This window comes from Microtus oregoni, unplaced genomic scaffold (genome assembly GCF_018167655.1).
Source record: "Microtus oregoni isolate MIOR12 unplaced genomic scaffold, Mior012 000017F_ref0000208, whole genome shotgun sequence".
Lineage (NCBI taxonomy): Eukaryota > Metazoa > Chordata > Mammalia > Rodentia > Cricetidae > Microtus > Microtus oregoni.
This window is the reverse complement of record NW_024543076.1, coordinates 30504409-30530419: the sequence shown is the minus strand read 5'-3', so window position 1 is coordinate 30530419 and position 26011 is coordinate 30504409. Positions and strand designations below refer to the sequence as shown.

The 26011-nt window shown below is 43.1% G+C and overlaps 1 protein-coding gene across 6 annotated transcripts in view; it reads left to right on the top strand.

Annotated features, from left to right (window-relative positions):
* The window catches only part of Ncoa2 (nuclear receptor coactivator 2), a 220002-nt gene extending 194261 nt beyond the window's left edge, over positions 1–25741 (top strand). For all 6 annotated transcript variants that reach the window (XM_041667363.1, XM_041667359.1, XM_041667361.1 and 3 more), the window contains 10 exons: positions 1210–1425; positions 3565–3694; positions 9887–10052; positions 13800–14078; positions 14447–14524; positions 15502–15736; positions 17710–17887; positions 18404–18602; positions 20023–20112; positions 22067–25741. In XM_041667363.1, coding sequence (XP_041523297.1) covers positions 1210–1425; positions 3565–3694; positions 9887–10052; positions 13800–14078; positions 14447–14524; positions 15502–15736; positions 17710–17887; positions 18404–18602; positions 20023–20112; positions 22067–22078 — 1583 coding nt within the window. In that variant the 3' untranslated portion in view covers positions 22079–25741. The remainder of the gene's footprint in view (positions 1–1209; positions 1426–3564; positions 3695–9886; positions 10053–13799; positions 14079–14446; positions 14525–15501; positions 15737–17709; positions 17888–18403; positions 18603–20022; positions 20113–22066) is intronic.
* The last annotated feature ends 270 nt before the right edge of the window (positions 25742–26011 follow it).

The window sequence follows — 26011 nt, the reverse complement described above, 5'->3', positions numbered from 1 at the left end:
AATAACATCCATTCTCATTGCACTAATATTTTTGAGTTATAGATAATTTCACCTTCCTGCTGTCTATAATCTTATTATGCTATTTACATAGTAGATATCCCATAGTATCTTTTTGCAGATTAAAAATAATATAAAATGTTTTATGTGTGTTAATCCTGTCTCAGTTTTTAACTCTGATTACCCTTCACTCTCCACCACCCCAGCACATCCTTGTTTCATGTGAAGAAGGACCCATGTTCTGTGCATATGTTAATTGTACCAAATTTGTAGTTGCTTGACCCAAATAAAGTAAATGAAAGGAAGATATATATATATGCACTATCTTTATATTCCCTGTGTCAAATATTTCAAAGTAAAGAGATAATCATTTCTGAGGTTACCCCATCAGCAAATATTAGCCAATTCTTGGCTGTTGCCAACATCCAGGGCATAGACACTAATAGAACAAACCCTAAATCCTGCGTGGTGATGCTGAGTGCTCATTGTTCCGTGTGATCAAATGTGCAGTGTAAAGGGCTCTCTCACACCTGTCCTCACCATTCTGCATCTGCACAGTCAGGAATGCAGTGGTCCAGGAGCCTGGAATCCCTCAGCCTCCAGGACTTTGTCAGAACGGTCTTCAGAATTTACCAAGGGCAGTCTCTAAGTACTAGGTTCCTTAAGCTTTACCCAATGCCTGTGGTGTGACAGCCTAGCTTAATGGTCGTACAGTGAACATGCCTGCATTTCCCGTTTGCGAGCTCTCATAAACTGAAAGGAATGTGAAGATGGTTAAATCATCCCTAGGCTCTGCGGGATGTTCTCTGGTCAGGGTTGATAATTTTGGAATTGATTGTCAGTTCTTCCCTTGTCCTCCTCGCCTCACCTCCTTTTTGGAAAGTAAGGCTCTGACGTGTGTGTCAGCTAATGTGATTCACTTCCTGAGGAAGGAAGTTGGGGTTATCCACTTGCCGCAGCACCTGCTCTCAGTACATATGGGAAGAGTGTTAACTGCTCTTCTGAACCATAGCAGATTTGTGTCATGAAAACTGTAGTAATTGCTATTTCTTACGTCTTAGCCAAGGGCCCACATCTGTCCCAGGGAGGGAGCTGCTGTTGGGCGACAGCAGTTTACTGTCATGGTTTGAGTCTTAGGTAGGTAGGTCTGGTATTTGTTCATGTGCTGTTTTCAATGTCTGCATCTCTCATTTTCCTCTGCCTTGCATGCAGGAATGATTGGCAGTAACACTTCTCGGCCCGCCATGCCTTCTGGGGAATGGGCACCACAGAGTGCGGCTGTGAGAGTCACTTGTGCTGCTACTACTGGTGCCATGAACCGGCCAATCCAAGGAGGCATGATTCGGAACCCAACAGCCAGCATCCCCATGCGAGCCAACAGCCAGCCTGGCCAAAGACAGATGCTTCAGTCTCAGGTCATGAACATAGGTAAGGCAGTGCAGCACTCTCTGCTCTCTTTAGGCGTTCTCGAAAAGGAGTGTCAGCTCATGGGTTCTTCCAGGCTGGCGTCTGGCTTGTATTGTAGGTGATCCTCTGATGCGAAGCTATCCTGAATGGGATCATAAAGTAATTGCAAAATTTTAATTTGGAGGCAAAATGCATTAGAATATCACATGAATGCTGTACACATGCATACATAAGCGTCCATATGATAGCTTAAAGGTAGAGACAGTTGATGCAGCTGTAATGTCGAACTCTATACATAGTCATCCTGGTCCTCCAAGGCCCTCTAGCCAGGCCGTGAAGTCAGACTCTTTCCCAGGCCTCACCGATGACATGGCCTCTTATAGAGCATCACACAGCACTTTAGGATCCCTAGGATTCTGTTGGAGACAGTTAACATTATTACAGTGAATTTGTGCGTATTTGTCTAGAATATCCTGGTCACCTAAGGCTAAAGGCCTGAAAGGGAGTGGGAAGTAACTCCTCGCGACAAGGGTTTCCTTTCGTACAGGTGGAAATGTGCCGGTATTGATGCAGTAGATGGTTGTACAACTAAACACACTGATACCTACTGGGTGGTACACTTGAAACTTATCTCAGGAAAACTGTTACATTATAATACTAATGTGCACACCTGTAATCCCAACACTTGGCTGGTGGTGGCAGGAGGATCAGAAGTTCACCATCCTCAGCAACAGAGAGGTCTACTTTGAGGTCTGCTTGAGCTAAAGGAGACCCCATTTCACAGAGAAAAAAGATCAGTGGTCAGAAAACTCCTGCTTGGCATTATTATCTTTAACCACAGGCACAGGACCTTCCTCTGATATTGTGTATTAGCTCCATTCTGAAAAGCCTGTGTTTGTAAACGTTTGGCAGACATTGCACAGGAAGTACTAACATTCACAGGAAAGTGCAGAATTGTACTGATGAGTAGCAGGCTTCTCATCAGAACTCTGACATCAGGTTTCCTCCATAGGTATTGCATTGCTGTGTGTATTTTGATTCAATATTTCTGAGAGTGGCGTTCATAATTACATTTCTATATGTGTACTCAAAGTAGTGATTCCCAAACTTAAATTTGTGTCATTTGAAAATGCTAAATATGAAAATGTTAAATATAAACCCAGATTTCTATGAAAAATTAAAGAGACAATTTTATGATGTTTATGAAAGTCACAATAATGGATCTTGTATGTAGAAGTTTTTTTTTGTTTTCCGAAACATAATTTCTCTGTGTAGCTCTGGCTGTCCTGGAACTCTCTCTGTAGACAAGACTGGTCTTGAACTCACAGGGATCTACCTGTCTTTGGCTCCTGAGAGCTAGGATTAAATGTGTGTACTTGGTGTATATAGAAATTTAATTTATTTGCATTCCTCGCTGAAGGGCATCTCATTTTTGAAACCTTCCAATATGTCTCTGTAAGGCTTAGCATGCAGCTGAATTTCTCTAGTTGTGAATAAGTTCAACAAAGCCATCAATTCAGCCCAACAAAAAAATTGTCTGTTGTAGTAGAGGTCATTGGTACACAGTGATGTGTAAGGTCATGCTGTTTTAGAACCACAGAAGGAAGTGTGTCTGAGTGTGCACCCTGAAGTACGACTAGTGACAGCTCGGGTGCACATGGGCTAGGCCAGTGCTTCTGTTCTCCCGTACCTTGCAGGGTGTCTGCAAGGCCTGGCCCAGGTCCTCTTCACTCCTGTCTTCTGTAGGATTCAGTGTGGAAGTGAGTTGGAAATTGTGTACAAGCTATTGCACAAATGTTAAGCCATGGCATGAAAACATAATTACATTAATATATACTTACTGATTTTGTGATATTTTAAAAATGAGTTAGTGTTTTCTGTATGTACCATACAAACAAAAGCTTTAAGAAAATGGGGATCCCTGCTATTACTGCTGATGTGGACATGCCCTAAGGTAGGTGGCATTAACCTTATTTATTGGTTTCATTTGTATGTCACACCAGAACTGTATGGTCTGATTTTCACCTGTTACTGCTTCTTCCTTCTCATTTTCCATAACCAGCATTTTATTTGCTATTATACAATGAAAGTGTGTGCTTTCTCAATCATAAGATAGAAGATTTTAGGTTTTCTTTTTTCTTTCTCCTCCCTCTTTTTTAGGGCCTTCGGAGTTAGAAATGAACATGGGAGGACCTCAATATAATCAACAGCAAGCTCCTCCAAATCAAACTGCCCCATGGCCTGAGAGCATCTTGCCTATAGACCAGGCATCTTTTGCCAGCCAGAACAGGTGAGTCTGAGTACCAGGAGCATTGGGAGGAGCATTAGCTTATGGCTCTTGGGCTCTGTTAGTTGTTTCCAGACCTGCATAGCAATTCCCCCTGAATGGACAGTGCTTACCAAGTTGTTATTTCTTCAGACCAAGTCATTCACTAGGCAGGAAAAGGAAGATACAAACATCAGCATGACTGGGCATGCCTTTACACAACTGACAACTTACTTGGGGGGAAAATGATGTGTTTGTGCTAAGTGTAATTGGCAGTGGGGCCTTGAGAGAAATAACCTTGTTTCGGTAGCTCATCCAACAAGGCTGGCAAAGTTTCAGAGTCTTAGAAAAACTCAACGGGGCAGAATAGCCCAGTGTGCATGGCAGAGCAGCACCCTGCCGGCTCAGGGGTTACAGGTATGTGTAGGGTAACAGGAAATGATCTCATTTTGTGTTGTGTATTTTACCACAATTAACAAAAAGATAGGGGCACCTCCCTCCCTCCCAGGATCTGGCTAGAAAGTGTGGTCCTCACCCCTTCTTTTTACAAAGATAGAGACTATTACAGAAAACCACAACCAAGCACAGTGCAGCTGTGGAGCCAGGCCCAGTGGATACATCTTCAAAACAACTCCCACTCAGAAGGCTCCGGGGACATTGTGAAAGGGGACAGAAAGATTCTGAGAGCCAGAGGATCAGGAGTTTGCTGTGAGAGTGAGTCTCCTGATAGTATCAGAAGGTGTGTCCATAAAGTCTTGCCAGCACAACTGCCTAAGCATGAGCTGGACAAGGACATTCCAAAGTGAGTGGGAGAAAGACCACTAGGCCTCAAGACCACAGAACTGTAGGCAACTGAGAAATATGCTGATCAGGAAAAATAGTCTTCTCCAGGGAAGAGCACACCAGCTAGTATCCAATACATATGTATGTATGAAAGCATACATACAAGTAACATGATACAGACTAGGCAGCTTATATTTAGGAATACATGAGCTATGAATTTGAAATGGCAAGGAAGATGTGTGAGAGAGTTTGAAAGAAGTGAGATAATTAAAATAGGAGCTAGTACGCTAACAAACACAGTTGCTAAAGTGCTTGTTGCATGAGCATGAAGACCTGAATCCAGAGTCCAGAACTCATTTAAAAAGCCAATTGTAGCATGCATTTGTAATCCCTGCACTGGGGAGGCAGAGACAGGAGGGTCCATGGGGCCCAGGGGCCAGCTAGTCTAGCTTAGTCTGTGAGACCTTGTCTCAGAAAATAAGGAAGGATACCTGACGTTGACCTCTGGCATCCATGTCTCTCTCTGTCTCTGTCTCTCTCACTCTCTCACTCTATTCCTAGCACTCAGAGGCAGAGGCAGGCAGATCTCTGAGTTCTAGGCCAGCCTGAACTACAGAGCAAATTCCAGTACAGCCAAGGCTACACAGAGAAACCCTGTCTTCAAAGAACAACAACAAAAAACAAAAATAAAGACAAAAACAAAACTTGCAGTCCTTCTGCCTGGGCCTCCCAACTGCGGGGATCACAGATGTATGCCCCCATGCTAGGCTTTAATAAACTGTCTTGAACAGTTCTAGAAGACTTAACCATCTTAGGTTTATGTACCTTGCTTCTCTGTCTTCTCAATTCTTTGTAGGATTCTGACAATGTATGTCAGACCTCTTTATTTCATCCATATATTATTGTTTTGTTTTTTAAAATTTGTGTGTGCGCCTCCATGAGTTTACACGTTCCACGTCCCTGCAAAGCCCTTGAGCTTCCATGGGTCACCTGATGCGGGTGCTGGGACTGAGTGCTGGTCTCCTGCCATTCTGCCGTCTCTCCTGCTTCTCTTTTCTCTCTCTTTTTTTTAAACTTTTTTTTAAATAAATGTGTTTGTATGTGCATGCAAGTGCATGTGTGTACGTGAATACATGTGGAGGTGAGAGAGCAACTTTTAAAAGTCAGTCACTGTGGGTTTCTGGTGACCACACTGAGATTGTAAAGCTTGGCAGCAAAACTCTTTTTACATGCTGAGCCATATTGAAGTCTCTATCTTGCATATTTCTCTTCATTTTTCCTGTGTTTTAGATAGTCTCACTATGTAGCCCTAATATTTCTTAATTCATGTAGTTTTCATAATTTGATTTTCATATATACTATTCAGTATAATTTACTTTTATATTATCTTGTATATTATCTTTAGCTATATTAAATATTTTTCATTTTTAACAGTTGCTTGCCTAGTCATTTTTTATAGACACTCGCGGCTTGCTTGTTTTTTTATGATTCCATCCTTGTGCCTTCATAGTTATTATCTAAATTTCTTGATCCAGTGCTTCCAGCACACTAACATACAGGTTTATGGGCAGTCTAAGTCCAAATATTGAATTTCACCGACGGTTGTCTGTTTCGCTGAATTTTTGTTGTCTTTTGTTTTAATTTTTGCATATTTGCCACATTTTAGTTTATTGTAATTAGGAAAACTATACAAATGGAAGTCACTGTGACATCCATACACGGATATGTCATTCCCTGATCATTTCTCCCCACCCTTCCTGCTTCCCTTGGTCCTTCCAGAGTTTGCACACTCTTTCCTCGGAGCTCACATGGTCAGTGGGATACCTGCGTTCTAAGCTGAGGGTGCTTCCCTAGAGAGGCTCACACTGGTCTCCTGGACAGTGCTATTTTATTGGGTGGCTTTGAGGTCACCTACCTCAGTCTCTCTATCTCTGATTGTATATTGTTCCTGAGAATCCTTGCTGTCCTGGTTACTGTAGGCAAAGAGCATCACATAGCCACAGTGACACTACAGACAATGACTTTTCAGGGCCCTTCTGAGCTTTGACCCTTATGCCATGGTGGCCCGGTGAATGGGATTATTTGGGGTGGTAACCCAACTATTTCAAGGGAAATGTTTACAGAATACAAATGAATGATAATTAAACAGTAGTGTCTCATAGTTTTTGCATGAAATCGAAGATCAGTTTTTATGGTGATTATTATTAAATTTTATTAAATTTAGATTTTTATTGTTCAACATGCTGAGTTCTACAGCCAGAGACAAAGAATTCTAGGCTCACATTTAATCCAGTGATGCACCCAGCACTGCCCACGCTGCTGTTGCTGCTGTGACTCTCCTAACAGTGGGCAAGCAGAATGCTGCCCCTCTTCTAAAGCTATTTCAGCTTTATGAACCATTTATCTCACTTATTTTAGATAATCCAGTTTAGAAAAAATGAATGACCAGCCTTATAAGGTAGTAAAAATATTTTCATAAAAATTCAAAAATGAGAGACCATAAAGTTTGTATCTTTGTCTCTTTTGAAATGAAGACAAATCAGTGCTCATTAATTTTAAATGCCCTTTGCGAGCATTTCAGTTAATATTCAGATCTTTGTTTTCAAGGCATAATGTCTGACTGTGTGCCACAGGCTGGCCTCAAGGTCACTGTGTATTTCAGAATGACCCTGAATTAGGTGACAGCCTCCTATCTAATCTCCCAAGTGCTGGAATTACAAGCATAATGATCAGTTAATATTTAGGAGTATGTTCTTTATATTTTCATTACTACATTTATTTATTGGGAGTGAAACCGCATGCATGTGGAGATGAGTTTTCCTTCCACCAGGTGGGTCCTGGGGAATGATCCTCAGTTCCTCAGGTTTGTGGCAGGAGTTTTTTTACCCACTAAGTCTTCTACACAGACCATTACATGTTTTATGAATCCAGAATTTATTTATTCATGCATTTCAAAAGCATAAACATTAAAGCTACTCATCTATAGCACATTTTGCAAATCTGTTTATTATTTATAGGTAAACTTTTTATGTTCTGGCTCACCCCCAACATATACATTCATTTGTTTTCTTCATTCATTAGATATATATGCTATGTGTTTACAGTCAGAAGTTGTAGGACCCAAGTGTGGTGGCACATTTCTGCCCTCTCAGCACTTGGGGGGGGGGGGGGCAAGAACAGTCATTACCCACCACCCCTCACAGATGGTGTGCGGTAGTAACAAACAAACTAGAAGATATGACCCAACACCTAGGTATACATTAAAACCAGAGTGGTACTTGTGGTTTTGGGGACTGACCCTGCAGCTTCTCGTGTTGAGTATGTGCCCTGCTAGACTTCCAGCGCAAAGTCTTATCTCAAAAACCAGGTTTGATTTTTGCATTTGTAAAGCTGTTTTCTGTTTTCTGTGTGTACGCTGCCTGTGTTTCTAAGGGAACTATAAAAACTTGTGTTGTGCCCCTGAGCTAGGGCATGCAGACTGCATAGTCTGTCGTGTTAGATTTCACATTGCCCTGATCTTCATTGGTGGAGGAATGTTTTGCAGTACAGCTTCTGAAGTGCAGAAACAGACATCTGTTAATACAGCTGGACAGAGATTGGCCTAGTTAGGGTTGTCATTGCTTAGATGACACATTGTGACCAAAAGCAAGTTGGGGAGAAAGGAGTTTGTTTGGCTTACAGTTCCATATTGCTGTTTATCATCAAAGGAAATCAGGACAGGACTCACACAGGGCAGGATCCTGAAGGCAGGCGCTGATGTGGATTCCTTGGATGGGTGCTGTTTACTGTCTTGCTCTCTGTGGTTTGCTCCTCTTGCTTTCTTATAGAACCTAGGACCACCAGCCCAGGGATGACATCACCCACAATAGGCTGGGCCACCCTCCATCAATCTCTAATTAAAAAAAAAAATGCCCTACAGGCTTGACTATAGCCTAACTTTATAGAGGCGTTTTCTCAGTTGGGGTTCCCTCCTCTCAGATGACTGGAGCTTGTGTCCAGTTGGCAGAGGCAGTACTTTAAACTGCCTCATTGAGCAGCTTCCCATTGTGTGGTTTTCTTCCTCACATTGACATTTCTGGGACTATTTTTTCTTTCAGCTTCTGAAAAAAGGAGAGAGCTGATCACATTTGTGTTTTAAAGATTAATTGGGGGAATGTAGACTGTAGGAAAAAAGAAGTAGGTGTCAAATTTGGAAACAACCAGTGCAAGCTGTTCTTCCACAGCCTCTCGGTGACAAGAGAGCAAGAGGTGGAATACCTGGAATATATACACCCTTATGTATGCACTCTTGGCTGACAGTGCATACACAGTTATATATGCACTCTTGCTGACACTACGTACTCCCTTATATATGCACTTTTGGCTGGAAATACACACACACACACACACACACACACACACACACACACATATATTCTTTCTATCCCTCCCCGTCCTTCACCCCTCCCCTCCCCTAATAGTATCTCTACCCTTATATATACACTCTTGACTAACAGTGGCTTCCCGGCCAGCTTACCATGGCTCAGAAGCAGTGGGACTAACTTTATCAGGGACAGCAAGTGAGAAGAGGCATCAAAGGGACACTCAACTGGGTGATTTTCTCTTAAAAGTAGAATCTGATGGAGAATATAGATTGCACATTGATACATTCTACTCTTACTATTTGAAATTAATTGTTGGTTTCAGTGCTCAGCAGGACCCTATATTACAGTTCTAAGTCAAACTAACAAATTAGACCGCCTGAGAAAATACAGCAGACTGAACAGGACCAGACAACTTCATCCCTTGATAAATTTATTCTTAGTTGTTTAAAAATGAATTTTTTTGAACTGAGAATAGCTTGCCTGGTACACATGATGCCCTGGGTTTAATTTCCCAGTACCATACACAATAAAAAGTAAGTTAGCTTACCTATATACTTCTGTTTTCTCCACAGTATTCTATAGTACACAATAGAATTTGAAAAAATATAACTCTCATTTCCTCTCTTCAGTTCACAGTGACTCGAAGCTCCTCGAATTCACTCAGTAATTTAATTATTTTTATATACTATAGAAATGGTAGTTTGGTGTCAAGATGCTATCTTGAATTGCTTTATAGCAATTACAATTAGAAGGTTTGTGATTTCTTTCTCTTGGCACCTAACTCACGAGGACTAACAGCTACGTATCTTGAGAGCATTAATAAATGCTTGCAAATTCTGCTTCTGCAGAAACGCAAAATTTCCTAGTAGTGGTGAGTACCTGGCTAAGTTAAACCCCTAGTTTGCTAGCTGTAGGAAGGCATTTCTATGTTTCTACAAAACTGCTTTATTAGCACGTAAATAAAGTGAATTTTTCAGGTGCATATTACCAAAAGTCTTCATTTTGTTAAGTGTTTGGCTGGGGTGAGAGTTCATTTCCATCAGCCATGGTGAAGTTTGTCTCTTTACAGGCAGCCATTTGGCAGCTCCCCCGATGACCTGCTGTGTCCACATCCTGCAGCAGAGTCTCCCAGCGATGAGGGCGCTCTTCTGGACCAGCTGTATCTGGCCTTGCGGAACTTTGATGGCCTCGAGGAGATTGATAGAGCTCTGGGGATCCCAGAACTGGTCAGCCAGGTAGGCCAGAGCACTGCGGGGGGGCATGTGCTCCATAGACAAGAGGTGTCTGTTCCAGCAGTCTACTCTGGGGTGCTTTTCACCTTCTCACAGGCAGGCCTCCCCCACTTTCCTGCTTCTCCTGCTCCTCCACTGCTCTCACATAAACTGTTGCCCAAGAAGCAAACCCCTGGAAATAACATAAAACTCGAAAGGCAGAAGCTAAAGCCCAATTTCTTGTCCCCCTTCTTCATGGGCAGATGAAGAAAAGATATCAAAGAAACCTCAGGTCACTGTCCTGGTGTTCTTGCATCTTGCCTCTACAAGGGGAAACAATATGAACACAGTCTGTGCGCTGGGGCAGGCAGCCCTACTTCAAAAAGACCGGTTCACACACAGGTAACATAGGTCATCTTAGGTGTGGCTGCAGTTTAAACACTTTGGCCCTTATATGGGTGTTACCCAGAACAATTTTAAGACTTTTTAAGCAAATATTAATATCAGAAAGGTCAATAAGCATGGTGGTGCACATCTTTAATCTCAGCATTTGGGAGGCAGATTCAAGAGAATCTCTGTGCATTCAAGGCCAGCTCTACAGAGCAAGTTCCAGGACAGTCTCCAAAACTACACAAAGAAACCCTGTCTCAAAAAGCCAGTTACCTCAGTGAGTCTTGTCTTCATGGTTAGTTTATTTGAAGAAGTTACAGACCTGTAATTGTATTTCTTTGATTTGAGAATACCTGAGAGAGTGAGATAAATAACCCAGTGTCTCTCCAAAGACCGTGTCTCAAGCAGCCCCTGCAGCTACTTTTGTGTGAAACAGCTCCCTGCTTTGCTGAAGGAAGAAGGACCTAGACAATCTTCCCGCCTTTGCTGCTGTTCTCCTTTGCACTCAGCATCACGCATCCTTCTTTCTGTCACAAGTACAGTCTCCTACATGTCACTGCATCTGTGAGGAGGTGACATGGAGCAGTGCAGACCTTCTCTGAAACATTAGGGATAATCTTGTCATAATTCCCACCGTCTAGCAGCACAGGAATGGGCTCAGCCTAGTCAGTTCATAGTGAAAACAGCACAGCCGGAAGAAATGACTGGACATGCACAATGCACCCTGAGTGCAGCCCGAAAGGAAATGGGTTAGCTGCTTCCTGTGGATATGGCTGGCTTTGCCCAGTGTCAGCTAGACCCTAGCTTCTCTGTAATAACCCCCGAGTTTCCGAGTGACCTGTAACTCTTTGGTCCATTTTCAAGGGTGTTTGTTTTTTAAGAGATTATCTAAGCTGTAGCCTGTTAGCCTTGGATTGATGGCACTTGGCCAGTGTCGTGTCCTCACCGTATTGTTCCTCCCCTCTGTTCTCTGTATTGTTTCCACATCTCAGCCATGTTACCTGACCTGCAGAAGGCATGTTTAGGTAGAATGCGGGAAATGGGACACATGTGTAGCCAGAGTTGCATACAGTGTTTAAACATGGAAATTACATGCAGGGGAGAGAGCACAGTCAATAAAGCGCTTGTCTCACAAACATTCCCCAGAGCCCAGTGGTAGACACTTGTCATCCCAGCACGTGGTTACAATGTGGCGTGGAGGCAGGAAGATTCTGGACAAACCTCCCAGCCAGTCCAGCATAATCTATGATTTCTAAATTAAAGAAAGACGCTGTCTCAAAAAAATACAAAAATTAAATAGATGAATATAGAAATAACCTAATTTTATCTTTCTGTTGAAAATGGGCAACTAGAAAGTTCTGAGATATCTCAGCGATGAGTGTCTCCCTGCTGGAACTCCGTGCACACTTTTTTTTTTAAAAAAAAAAAAAGATTTATTTATTTATTATGTATACAACATTCTGCCTCCATGTATGCCTGCATGCCAGAAGAGGGCGCCAGATCTCATTACAGATGGTGGTGAGCCATCATGTGGTTGCTGGGAATTGAACTCATGACCTCTGGAAGAGCAGCCAGTGTTCTTAACCACTGAGCCATCTCTCCAGCCCCCATGCACACTTTTTAAAGTGCCGCGGGGGAGGGGTGGTGTGCCACAGCTGTTGTGCATCTGCCCCACGATGCTGTGCAGCACTAGGGTGGCTTAGAATGACTAAGGCAGGGCTGGAGGAACACTGACTGAAGGAGGCTTGAGATTTTATTGCTGCAGGGGTCTTGCCCTTTGAAAGACCTTCAGATTTGTGGCAGTGGCTTCTAGGAGAAGAATTGGCTGGGTATATCTTCACATGGACACTCGGGGCTGCACAGGTTTGAGATACTCACCCTGAGAAAGCTCCAGATTTCCTATGTGTGAAAGAAAACAGGAGAGTATATACAGTTCAGTGGCAGAAATGAGAAGAGATCTCGCCTCAGAAACAAGGTGAACTACAAAGAGAACTATGTCCCGAGAAGACCTCTGTGGCATGTGTGTGTGCCAGAGAGAGAGAGAGAGAGAGCACGCTTTGAAAACTATGTAGCTAATACAAGATGCAGCTGGAATGTATGCAGTTCTTTGTGTAAAATGCACCTCAGCCGGGCATAGTGGTGCATTTGATCCACTGAGACAGTGGATCTCTGTGAGTTCGAGGCCAAACTGGACTACATAGTGAGTTCCGGGGCTATTATGAAAGTCTATGTGTGCATGGGGGTGGTGGGAGAAGGCACATCTCTCAGAAAATTAACCAGATGCATAATAACCATCTTGCAGACATGTCTGCCAGATACCAGTCAAGGCACGGGGAGAATATGCTAAATATCTTTTTTGTTTGTTTGTTTTTGTTTTTCGAGACAGAGTTTCTCTGTGGTTTTGGAGCCTGTCCTGGAACTAGCTCTTGTAGACCACACTGGTCTCGAACTCACAGAGATCCGCCTGCCTCTGCCTCCCGAGTGCTGGGATTAAAGGGGTGCGCCACCACCGTCTGGCTATGCTAAATATCTTTACACCTTTCTTTCCTTCCGTCTTTGGTGGGGAAGCAGCTATTTAAAAAAAATGACAAGAATATCGAATATGTCTAGCACGTAGTTAAGTGAATGATGATAAAGTGTGGGCATGTAAAAAATTCTGCCAACTACAGAGGACAGCTAAGTAAACAGTAGGCAGCATAAGCCAGGCATGGTGGCATGACCTATAATCCCAGCACTTGGGAGGTAGAGGCTCATGGTTGAACCCAATCTGGGCTACAGAGCAAGTTAGAGGCCAATTTGACCTATGTGAGACCCTATATCAAACGGTTCTCACTCCCAAAACATAGTCAGTGTATCACCTACTGAGGGTCTCCAGTCCCACATCACAGTGTGAACTGCAGCCTACCATGTCTCGCTAGAAAGACTTCTGAAGTCAGCTTCATGCCCCCACATCTGTTCTGTTATTTACAGGGCGAGGACAGGGGTGGTTGGTTCCCCAACACTGCTAATGCTGGCTAAGGCAGTCATTGAATTAAAATGAATGATCTAGTCAGAAGAGGTAACACGTGCAGATGTCTGCTCATTGAAGCCCGTGCCAGGTTCTGACTGGGGAAAGATAGAGCATTACGTAGTCGCAACCCCTTCTCCCGCCCCCGTGAAGGAAGTGCTGTGGGGAGGTGGTCTTGCCATGCGCTTCGGTAGTTGGATCTATTTCAAAGAGCCATTGAAGGAAAGGAAAAGTAGAGCCAAGCCCAAACTACCTTGATATTATTGGTACAGTATTTTAAAAGCATCAAATGTAAGAGGGAGAGAAAACTGTCTCATATTTAGTACAATGTTTTAGTAGCTTTATTTATGTGCTTATTTGGGGCTTCTTTTCAGAGCCAAGCTGTAGATCCAGAACAGTTCTCAAATCAAGAGTCCAACATGATGCTGGAGCAGAAGGCCCCTGTTTTCCCACAGCAGTATGCGTCTCAGGCACAAATGGCCCAGGGTAGCTATAATCCCATGCAAGATCCAAACTTTCACACCATGGGACAGCGGCCTAATTACACCACACTCCGTATGCAGCCCCGACCAGGCCTCAGGCCCACGGGCCTCGTGCAGAACCAGCCAAACCAACTGAGACTTCAACTTCAGCATCGCCTCCAAGCACAGCAGGTTAGTTTCTCCTGGGACCTCTGGAGCTGGGGCTCAGGAAGAGTAATGGGTTTTGGTGTACCAGTGAAGCATTCGAATTTGGGGGGGGGCGGAGGCTGTTAATTGGAAAGGGTGATTCAACATAGATATTTCCTGTTTTGTAAAATGTACTGAACTGGAATTGACTACATAACCCTCGAATCCTAGCACTTGGCAGGAGGACTTAGAATCCTAGACCCTGAACTGAACGTGGTTGTGCACTCCCTTAATCTTAGCATGGGAGGCAGAGACACGCATATCTCTGTGAGTTCTAGATCAGCCAGGGCTATACAGAGACTTGAATCACCCCTCTCCCAAAAAAGTATTGATTTCTGCTTGTTCGTATTTAGAATCGCCAGCCACTTATGAATCAAATCAGCAATGTTTCAAATGTGAACTTGACTCTGAGGCCTGGAGTACCAGCACAGGTGAGGAGCCCAGCAGTTGTGTGTGTCCACCATGTCCCCTCAGCTCCTCCTGTCATCCCTCCTCCTGGTTCTGCACCCCCAGGCCTACGGACCCTGCTTTAGTGTCCAGTGCCATCTTATTGCCAGAGTACACAAGAGTTATGTTACAGAAAGTCTCAACCAGTCGTAATTCAAGTACTGACTGATGTTCCCAAAAACACAGGCTTGGGGTCCTACACACCTTTGATCACGACATTGTTCTCAGCACATCAGTACATAATCTGTTTTTAGGGGGAGTTTCTGTTTGAAGACATTTCCGTGTGTGTATTTTACTCGTTAACATTAAACTCACAGTCAGGAGGTAGCTGGGGTAGGGATACCTGGGTAGCCAACCAAATCTGTTTTGGGAGTCAGTGAAGAAAATCACTGCCACCCTTACCTTCACCTTTCTGAAGTGCACCAAGTCACTTTTGGCAAGGATTTGGTTTCTTGTTAGATTGGAATGTTCCTTAAGAGAGACTAAACTGCCATCCTGCAGTGCTCATGGAGGCCAGAGAAGAGTGTCCAATTACCAGGGAGTGGAGTTAGAGAGAACTATGAGCTGCCATGGAGATACTGGGACTTGGATCCAGGTCCTCGAGAAGAACCATCTCTCCCAGCCCTATGTAGCTCAAATTGACCATCAACTCTTTATTCTCTGGGCATGGCGGCACATGCTGTAATCCCAGTGCTCAGCATGCTGCATAACACATACAAATAAACACAAAGAGCCTCTGAGAAGTCCTTCGAGTGACTGTTCTCACAAAATGAGTTAGTCAACACCAGTGTGGTTACAGAATCATCACAAAGATTGAACTTGGAAACTCACATACTCACTCTCTAGTTGGTCCACTCTGGGTACTTTCTTTCATTTAATTTTATTTTCCAAATGATTTTGCATGGAGCATGCCATTAGTATCATGTCTAACCTATCCACTCTTGGTTTTCCTTCATTTCAGGCTCCTATTAATGCCCAGATGCTGGCCCAGAGGCAGAGGGAAATCCTCAACCAGCATCTTCGGCAGAGACAAATGCATCAGCAACAGCAGGTGCAGCAGCGAAATCTGATGATGAGAGGACAAGGGTTGAATATGACCCCAAGCATGGTGGCTCCTAGTGGTATACCAGCAACCATGAGCAATCCCCGGATTCCCCAGGCCAATGCTCAGCAGTTTCCATTTCCTCCAAACTACGGTACTGAACTTATCCCCACCACCTCTCCTCGGTGCTTTCTCCCCAGAGCCCCCCAGTCCTGGGTCACAGCTCTTCGCACAGCTCTCAGGAGGCCAGTTGGAGTCTAGCAGAAGTCCCGCAGTCCAGCACAGCACAGTCCAGCACAGTGCCATGCAATCTCTTTACCCTGGTCCTTCCTTTTCTCTGGGTGCAGGTCTTAATTTAAGAATGACCAGTTAAAAAAAAAAAAAAAAAAAAAAAAGAATGACCAGTTAAGTGTGTGTGTGTGTCTGGTCTCTGGATGTGTGAGCGAACATGAGTGTGTCTGCTGAGGTCAGTAATATAACACACAACACACACACACAAATATTGCTACTAATATTTGAATTTATTAGAGTCTGACACAAAGAAATCAATAGCTAGATACAAAATATCAGAATACATAAATCAAAATAAGTGTTACAGATACTCTACAGCTTTTGAAAAATACTTTGTTATTGACAGTACTTATGAAAAAAGAAAAGAAAACCTTTAAAAGATTCTACCAAATCTAAAATTCTACCAAATTTAAAAGAATAGGTAATTCTTATGCCAGGCGGTGGTGGCGCACGCCTTTAATCCCAGCACTTGGGAGGCAGAGGCAGGCAGATCTCTAGGAGTTCAAGGCCAGCCTGGTCTACAAGAGCTAGTTCCGGGACAGGCACCAAAGCCACAGAGAAACCCTGTCTCAAAAAACAAAACAAAAAAACAAACAAATAAAAGAATAGGTAATTCTTGAAGTGTTACATTAGAGCCGCAGTGGGAGACCTCTTTACTTCATATCTCTTGTTCTTTAATGTCAGTCTAAGAGATGACATACCAAGGATAATGTCATAGATATGGATGTTTATGTGTGTCATGTTCAATTAATAGGGGGATTATTAATAAATGTAGGTGTTTATATTGACATTAAGTGTTCCAAATGGCTCTCCTTTCCCTGTCTGAGTGAACTCTCAGTAAGATAATCTTTGTGTTGCCTAAATACAGATGTGCTGTCTCTTTAAAGAGCAAAGATAATGTAGCCCAGCACTGGTGGTGCACACCTTTAATCCCAACACTCAGGAGACAGTAAGCAGATAGATCTCTGTGAGTTCGAGGCCAGCCTGGTCTGCAGAGTGACTTTCAGAACAGCCAGGACTACACAGAGAAACCCTGTCTCAGAAAAAAAAAAAAAAAAAAAAAGAGATGAAATACTAGCGTATTTCTTTGACATAAATGTTCTTTGGTGGCTCCTGTAAGTGCTGCACAAATATTAAGCAAACACGTGTGCTTACTCCACCCCTGAGTTCCCTCTCACCACCTTCCTTTCCCAGAGCCTCTGCTGGGTTTCCTTTCTCATGGCTGAGGAAGGTCTGCTGAGAGTTCTTTCCTTTTCCTGTGAATTCTTTTACCCTGAAACTAAACAAGAAACATACGCTGAGTGGTCCCTGACTGCTAAACCTGACAGCACTCGGGTACTACAAGCCCTTCCCAAGGCAGTGTGAATGCAGTTACGTGTTTTCTAAAGTAGATGATCTCATCATTGGATGGTATAATTCAGTTTAATGAAGTTTCTTGTGTACTTTCAGTATATAGCTGAAATTAATGACCCTAAACTAAATGTAATCAATACAGTTACAGTGATAGTTACATTTTTGAAAAACTTTGACCATTTCTGATAAAAGTGATATATTCATACAAACTCTTAGTTTGGAGGGGTGAAGGAAAGAATGTCATTTCTCTGACACTAGCCATGACATTTAATGTGTGTCCTAGGACCCCTGTGACTGTTGTAGAGATTTCAAGTATGGAGACTTTTTCCCTGCACTTCTGTCTTAGCCTGAATCTTTTAAAATGTCTATAATTAATTGTATATAATCAAGTATTTGAAAATAATTTTGTGTATACTTAATTTGGAGTATTCTCTCTATAATACAGCCAATAATCTCCTTTGGACTTCCTGTTTTGTTTTTAAGGAATAAGTCAACAACCTGATCCTGGTTTTACTGGGGCTACGACACCCCAGAGTCCTCTAATGTCCCCCCGGATGGCACACACCCAGAGTCCCATGATGCAGCAATCTCAAGCCAACCCAGCCTACCAGCCCCCCTCGGACATGAACGGATGGGCACAGGGGAGCATGGGCGGAAACAGGTAATGTCACATTGCTGCGTCTGATACAAAAGATTCCTCCAAGAGACTTTCTACAGAATAGCCGTCCCGTTCATTTATATTTTAAAAAATGTATTTGCTTAAGCAAGCAATAGCAAGTGAATTGCTAAATAAGCCAGTTTACTCTTTAGCAAAAATCAACAAAATTTTGCAAAAGCCTAGCACAGCACCTCTTGTTTCGAAGTTGAAAGCAATACCTGTAAGCTGGTTCCCCTCTTAACTGTAGAACTCCTGTGGAAGGCAGTGACCTAGAGCCACCTTTATCAGTATTTGTGATCAGAGCAAACACAGAGAGCATCTAGGGCTGGAAAAGTGGGACACGTTGTGAATCCTCTCAGTACCGATTACAAGGGGAAAGCTTCATGTTTCTGTCGTGGCATCACAGGCCAACTGGCCCTGTATTCATTCATTTAGATTCGTTCATTCTAGAACAAGTGCTCCAGACTGCCAGCCTCAGTTTACTGCCAGGCTCTAACACACCTTTTCCCTGTGTTCCAGCATGTTTTCACAACAGTCCCCACCACACTTCGGGCAACAAGCAAACACCAGCATGTACAATAACAACATGAACATCAATGTGTCCATGGCAACCAACACAGGTGGCTTGAGCAACATGAACCAGATGACAGGGCAGATCAGTATGACCTCAGTGACCTCCGTGCCTACGTCGGGGCTGTCCTCCATGGGTCCTGAGCAGGTAAGTGCCACAGAAAAGCAACTCAGAATTTTTTAGTCTTGACTTTTTGTCTATTTATACCCTTGAGTCCCACATCTATTTTGAAAAGTGTTTTTTCACCTTATTTTCACCTGTGCCAGTGAGATTTAGCAAAAATACTTTTTCATGGCAGACCCTTAGGAAAGACTTTTGACTGCTACAGGGTTGGGGTTTTTGTTGTTGTTTTCACACCATCAACATTTTTCATGATGTGGGATTTAAACACGGAATGGTGAGCGCTGGGAAGTTTTAGAGCTAGCTTTGCCAAGTGGGGTAGCACACACCTTTATTCCCAGCTCTGAAAAAGCTGAGGCAGGAGAATCTCTGAGTTCGACCTGGTCTGCAGAGCAAGTTCCTGGACAGCCAGGGCTACGCAGAGAGACCCAGTCACTCGCAGCGCCGCGTGGCTGCCATGCAAAGGCTGCTGCCCCGTTGATCCTCTCCATTGCCGCAGTGCAGGTGCCATAGTTGGTTTCTGGTCAGTTTTTAATATTTATTTTGTGTGCCTGTCGTGCCATCGCTTTATTTAGTTCAAGGCCAGCCTGGATTACATGAGACCGTGTCATAGGAAGGAAGGGAAGGAGGGAGGAAAGAGAGAGGCAGTGTGATGCTCATGTTGCAGACCCTACACACATGGACCCTGGTGGCTTCTGGTTTGCTGTCTGGCATGTGGCAGGAGTGAGGGGGGCAGTGCTGTAGCAGTAGAGCTTAGTCACAGGCCAGCCTCCTCAGGAGCAGCTGGATGCCTTTGGTAACCCAGACCATTGGAAACAGATGCGTCAGCCAGGAAATAAAACCACAAGTACAGTGTGTCTTCTGACAAAGCCGTTCTCTGTTAACCCTGGTGGGATGGCTGTCACGGTGGGGTGGGGTGAAAGCACTGGCCATCAAGCCTTACAACCGAGTTCCATCGCAGGACTCACGTGATAGAGAGAACCGGCCTCTACCTCCACACGCACGCTGTGGCACACAAAATAGAGGTGATAAAAGGAAAACATTAAAGAAATATATCGATGCTAACAAGTAGCTTCTTTGGCCAGAGTTGGTTCATGAAAGCCAGCGGTGTTTTGGGTGTTCACAGCTTGCTCTTGCGAATTAATAGCTTGCCTGAGGAGCAAGGGTGTGAGGAGTGGGTTTCACAGTCACACCGCTGAGTTACCAATCTTATTCGAACCAGCCTTACACACGCACACACACACACACGGGAAGAGGGGGAAGATATAAATGAAAATATACAAATAAAATTTACTTTTGAAGGCAAATAGCATACTATCATGTGTGTTTTCAGCCTCCATACTGCCCCAAAATGTGCACAGGGAAGAGCAGCTAGGCCCCTGAAGTCATTTCTCCCCAGGGACATAAGACTAAAAATGGGAAATGTGTCATGTGTTGTTGCCCTCAGGTAAATGACCCTGCTCTGAGGGGAGGCAACCTTTTCCCAAACCAACTGCCTGGAATGGACATGATCAAGCAGGAGGGAGATGCATCTCGGGTAAGCAGCTGGAGTCAAGGGGGGGCGCAGCCAGTGTGGCTGAGTATCTGAAGGCCAGAATGGACATAAGTCAGTGGTTTAGAAATGGCTGGAAAACATCTTATAATTTCATTTGGCATAGAGAACTTTTTGTGTAAATAGTTTTTGTTTGGTTTTTGCAAGGTGGGGTTATTGTTTTTTTCATTTGTTCTAATATAGGATGGCAGGTAGCCCAGGATGGTCTTAATTAAACTCACTGTATAACGGACCTTGAACTCCTGGTTTCTCCTAGAATCACAGGCATGTACCATCACGCCAGTTATTTATGTTGTTTGGTTTTCTTAAGGCTGGGGCTGCTAGGGATACAACCCCATGGGTAGAGGACTTGCCTGAATGGATAAGAGCCTGTGGTGAATCCCCAGTACCATTAAAAAAAAAAATAGAAAGAAGCTGGTGCCAGCTGCCTTCCCTCCCTTTTTCTCCTTCCCCTGACACACCCCATCACTTATGGGATAAAAACTTTTATTAACCATGTTGACCTCACAGAGATCTGCCTGTCTCAGCCTTCCAAATGCTGGGATCAAAAGAGTACACAGCCATGCCCAGCTCTGAAAAACATTTTATCCTGTTAGGTAGAGACAGGAAAATCTGGAATTCAGGGTCATTAGCGAATTTGAAGCCGGCCAGGTTACAATGAGATCCTGTCTTAAAAAATGAAGCAAGGACCAGAAATATATCTGAATTTGTTTCCAAGAACTCACAGTGGAAGAAGTTAACCAACTCTCAAAGTTATCCTCAGACCTCCACATTCAAACACATATAACAATAATAAAGTTTTAAAATAACCTTTAAATAACCTTTCAAGCCCACCCTGGAATACCCAAAAAAAGAGACAAATAACTTGATCCCAATGGAGAAACTGTAGGATTAAATGAATGTTGAATGTCCTTAATCCTGGGTGCTTTTGTAGTAGTAATCAGATTTAGAATAAACCCAGCCCATATCTTAATAAGATAGTGTATTTGTTTTCCCACTCTAACTTTTGGGTTTCAGAGGTGCTGACGGTGTGTAGGACATAACATGATGGTTAGGTACACAAAAGCTCGCTGTGTCAGTATTTTCAAAGCTTTTACCAGGTAAGAAAGGCACACACTGTACCAGATTCCATATTGACCATGTGTTGCATTCGGAGTTTACCAATTCCAGGGCTAATTTGATAAAATGCTCACTGTGCAGGCATGAGGATCTGTGTTCAAATCCCCAGCTCCCAACTAAAAAGCTGGGCATGGTAGCACACACCTGCAACCCCAGGCCTTCAGGGAAGGAGAGAAGGAACAGGCCAGGCAGTCTAGCTGAAGGTAGAGAGTGATGGAGAAAGATCCCAGATGTCAGCCTCCTCCATAGCACATGTGTACACTCAAGCAAGCACATACATATACCACACGCATGCATGAAGTGGGTGCAGGCTGTGGTAGTGGTGTGACCATTATAGCCCAGGCAGGCCTTAACCTTGCTCCTCCTGCCTGTGTCTCCTGAGCGCTGCGATTATAGGCATGTGCCATCATCATGCCTGGATGGAGGAATGTTTTCAATAAGAGAGCAGAAGTCATTCAGGAGAGGTTGTCCATCCCCTGACCGCAACCTGCGAGAACCTTTGCACTGTTGGGTTTGTAAATGTGGCATTCTGTTAGGAACAGCACCATTTACCTTCCCACATCAGAAACATGAGATTTATGTTATCTAGAATAAACTAGCTTTTGTGTTTTGTGATGGACATTGCATTGTTTTCATTTAAAAAAGGAAAAACACACACACACACTTGATACTGATATTGCCAGGATGGTGGTACACACATTTGGGAAACTATTGTAAGGGGGTGGAGAACTTGAGATAGGTCCTCAGGGATGCAATAAAAATAACCAACCAAACATAAGAGCCCACTGTCTTCACACTGCCTCTGTCTGTTTCCTTCCAGAAATACTGCTGACCCTACAGGTAGCAGTCTGCTTCTATCTTCAACCCACGGGGCTTACTTGCTCCAAACACTGACCAGTCTGCAGAGCTGCGTCTCTATTCTGACCCACCTGACCTGCCACCGGTTCCCCCAGGACACATCAGCAGACAGTTGGGCGCTGGCCCCAGCAGAGAGTGTGCTGGCTTGGCTGCCACTGGAAGCGCTGCCTCTCCTGCCAGCCTGAAGCTCGCCTCCAGACCATCTCGCAGTCTGTCCACTGCATTCACCTTAGTGCAACTTAGATCTCTCCTGCAAAGAATATGTGGAAGGCAAACGTCATGCCCATTCAGATTGAATGTATCTAAGTGTATGTATCTAAAGAGAACCATGCTCTTGTTCTGTTCCTGTTGAGTTCCACACACTGGGTTCTTGCTTTGTTTTCCTTGGCTAATCAGTCTAGTACAAAAGATTACGATCCTGTCTAGAGAAAAGAAAGGAATTTTTTAACAAAGTCAAACACAAGGTGTTGTAAGCTAAATCCTGCATTTGGGATGGAAGCAGGGCAGCACTGAGCAATGCTGTATGTACCAGCACACCCAGCACGCTGGAGTCAGAGCCTGCAGGAAGCCGACCGCTGTGGCTGTGGCGTGTCGGAAGGAGCGCCCAGTGTTTGAACAGATGAGGCGCCTGAAAGAGCGCTCTTCACGTGAAACCTGGAAATCTGTTCCAGGTTTCCTCTTTCTGAAAACCAAACTAGGTCCCCCAAATCAGGAGTAAAAGAATATTAATTTCTAAATTGTGATTTTAGATTGATCAGGTGGTTTGAATTGGCATCTCCTCCCCTCTCTGGCCCTGACCTCTGCCTCCCCTCCCTGCCTTCTCTTGTCCCTCCTACTTTCTTGGCTTTTAAATAAAAACAACAGCAACAGAAACCAGCTTAGCCATGCATCCTGTCAGCGTTTCTAGCCACTTAGCAACAGCTTACATCAAAAGTGCATTTCCTGTCAAGGAGAGGAAGAAAGTGGAGAAGGGACACCAGTCAGGCTGCGACACCTGCGTAGGAAGGCCTGGGCTGCCGCATCCTCTCTGGCCACAGAACGAGAGAGTGCCGATGAAATTGACAACAGACATCACGACAGATCTGACCTCTGCCATGGGTTTTTTTATTTTGTTTTTTAGCAGTGCTGACAAAGCCGAAGTTTTGTAAGGTACATAAAAATCCAGTTTATATGTAAACAAGCAATAATTTAAGTTCAGAACTTAAGTGTTTTAATTGTATAATTTTGTGAGGTATACATATTGTGGGATTGACTCAAAAATGAGGTACTTCAGTATTAAATTAGATTTATCTTCATAGCAACGTCTCCTAACGGTGTTTTGTAAAGGCTGCCAATGCCTTGATTGGACCTGATTTGTAGACTTAAGTCCTTTTGTTTTCTAAACCTTGAGATTCTGCTCATGAATCATGTATCTAATCTATATGATATGCAGCCGCTGTAGGAACCAAGTCTTGATTTTATATGTTTATATTCTTTCTTAATAAACCTTAGAAAGACTACACATTACTAGCAGCGCACTTTTATGGTTGTTTTTCTTGCCCACTCTGTCGAGGAATAGCCTTTGTTAACTGGTATCAGATTCCAACAACTGCAGTACCCAGAACTAAGACCTTTTCAATTCTCTGCAGCCCCAATATACATACTTTGTTACCTAAATTTCAGAATGGTATCTTTTTGATGTCTAAAAACAAAACATTTTATAATATGTCATTAGCCAAGCTTTCTAGGAACAGAAGTTTTTCCTTGAAATTTAACTGTTTATTCGTGGCAGGGTGAAAAACATTTAAACTACCCTATTTATATGTATGTCTCTCTATATATCTACAGATTGTGGAAATATAGAAAAGAGATATGACCCAAAGACAAATGGTAAATCGTCTGAAAGTGTTGCTCCAAGCTAAAGAACTTTCTGGAAATTTGCATTCCAATACCTTTTCCACTTTGAGAGGAATCTCAGTGCAGGGAGGTGGCCAGGGACAGCACTTCCCAGTGACCACCAGTTCATGCATCCACTCAAGGCTCCAGGGAGCAGATGGAGGCCGGGAGCTCTAGGCCCTCCCCCAGGAGTGAGGCTCACGTGGTGCACTGCTAAAGGTGACCCATTCTCAGATCAATTTTCAAAAATACGTGAGGTAGGATAACGCTCAGCTTGACACAGCACAAGAGAAAACGGAGTTTAAAGCAGATTTGTTTTGAATTTTAAGTCCCATTTCACGAGAACACCAGCCACAATACCGATCTTTCAACATTCATGCATTCTACCACTGTTTTCCAATATCAGTCCCGACCGGGCAGTCAGAGTAACCGTGATCAGGACGTGAAGAGAGGGTAAATTCTCTCCCCACAATTGTTTTTACATCTCATTAGGAGTATGAAGTAAGTGAAGGGGTCCTCTGATCATGTTCTCACAGAAGCAAATGCCAAATCAACGCCCTTCTTCGTCAGTATTCCTCATGCTGTACACGGTAAATTTATACTTGGTTTTTGTTTAGCGGGACATATAATCAGTGTTTTTCTTCTACTGCTCAATGTGAAAAGCATACCCACCTTAACTCGGTTGTAGAACCCACCTAAGTGTTCATGTACCGTGGTAAGTTTTAAAGTGAAGTGAGCTGTGTTACTACAACAGATTCGTTTGACTCAAAGAATAAAACACCCCCCCACGTGTATCTTTTACGACCTGTAATAATTGAAAGCAATGGTTTTTTGCAGCTTAAGATGCAACTTTTAATCTGTGTTTTTAGCTGGCGTTCATATGGGTGTGACACAAGAACTGGAAGGCACAGATCCACTTGCAGAACCCAAAGATACACAATCAATTTTGAAATTCAACTTAAGCCATTCATTGTTGGTGTGAATTTAAAATTTTCTAGTGTTTGTATGGTAGTATGCTGCCTAAGAGCAAAGCACTCTCTGCACAAAAGAAAATTACTGTAGTGGCTTCGATTTTAATTAGAATTTTCTCCCTGGTGTTTCTTTATAGACTAAAACGAAATCTTTTAAGTTTCTTACTACAGGTAAAAGCTATGTGCAAGAACCTCAAAATGCTAAAACCTAGCATAATGCCTTAGATCTGTTTTTAAGTCTTGTATATTCCTACATAGCTGTCCAATGTATTATATTTGTATAGTGAATTGTGTACAATTTTTGAACAAGTGCATCATCACTTACCCTTATGTTATTGAACAGTGATGATGATCCATTTCTTCAAACATTTAACTGTCATTTTTTTTGTCATTCGTGGATTTTATTTGTACAGTTCCTCATGAAGTTGCATCTGAGATATGTGTATATGAAAAGATTATACAAGGGTAAAATTAAGCAATATATTAACTATGGTTCTTCAGGAGAAAGCTTACAGTGTTTCAGGTTGTGATTTATTTTCAAAACAGAGTTGGCTCTGAACATCACTTTGTTCATCTGCATTGATGTTTGTATTTCTAGTGTGAGCAGTTTATGCAAAGGTAGATATATTCAGAGAAATTTTAAATACATTTATGCAAGTTACTATTGCTTTGCTGATGCTATTTGCTTATTTGATGTTAAATAATGCTATTGTAAATAAAGAATCTGTTGTTACTGCATCATTTAATAAATTTTAATGCCTTCGGGTTTTACATGGCTTTAGAGATTTTAATGTGGTTATAGCGTATCTTTTTTGTTGTAATTTAAATTTAAAAAATACCTGAGCACTGGCTGCCCTTCCAGAAGACCCAGGTTCAATTCCCAGCACCCACGTGGCAGCTCAGAAGCATCTGTAACTCCAGTTCCAGGGGACTCATTCCCCTCTTCTGGCTTCCACAGGCAACAGGTGCACAGACAGACATGCAGGCAAAACAGCTAGAGACAAACTACAAAAAGGAAAAGGAGTTGAAGACCTTGTTTGTTTGTTTTAAATAAATGTCTG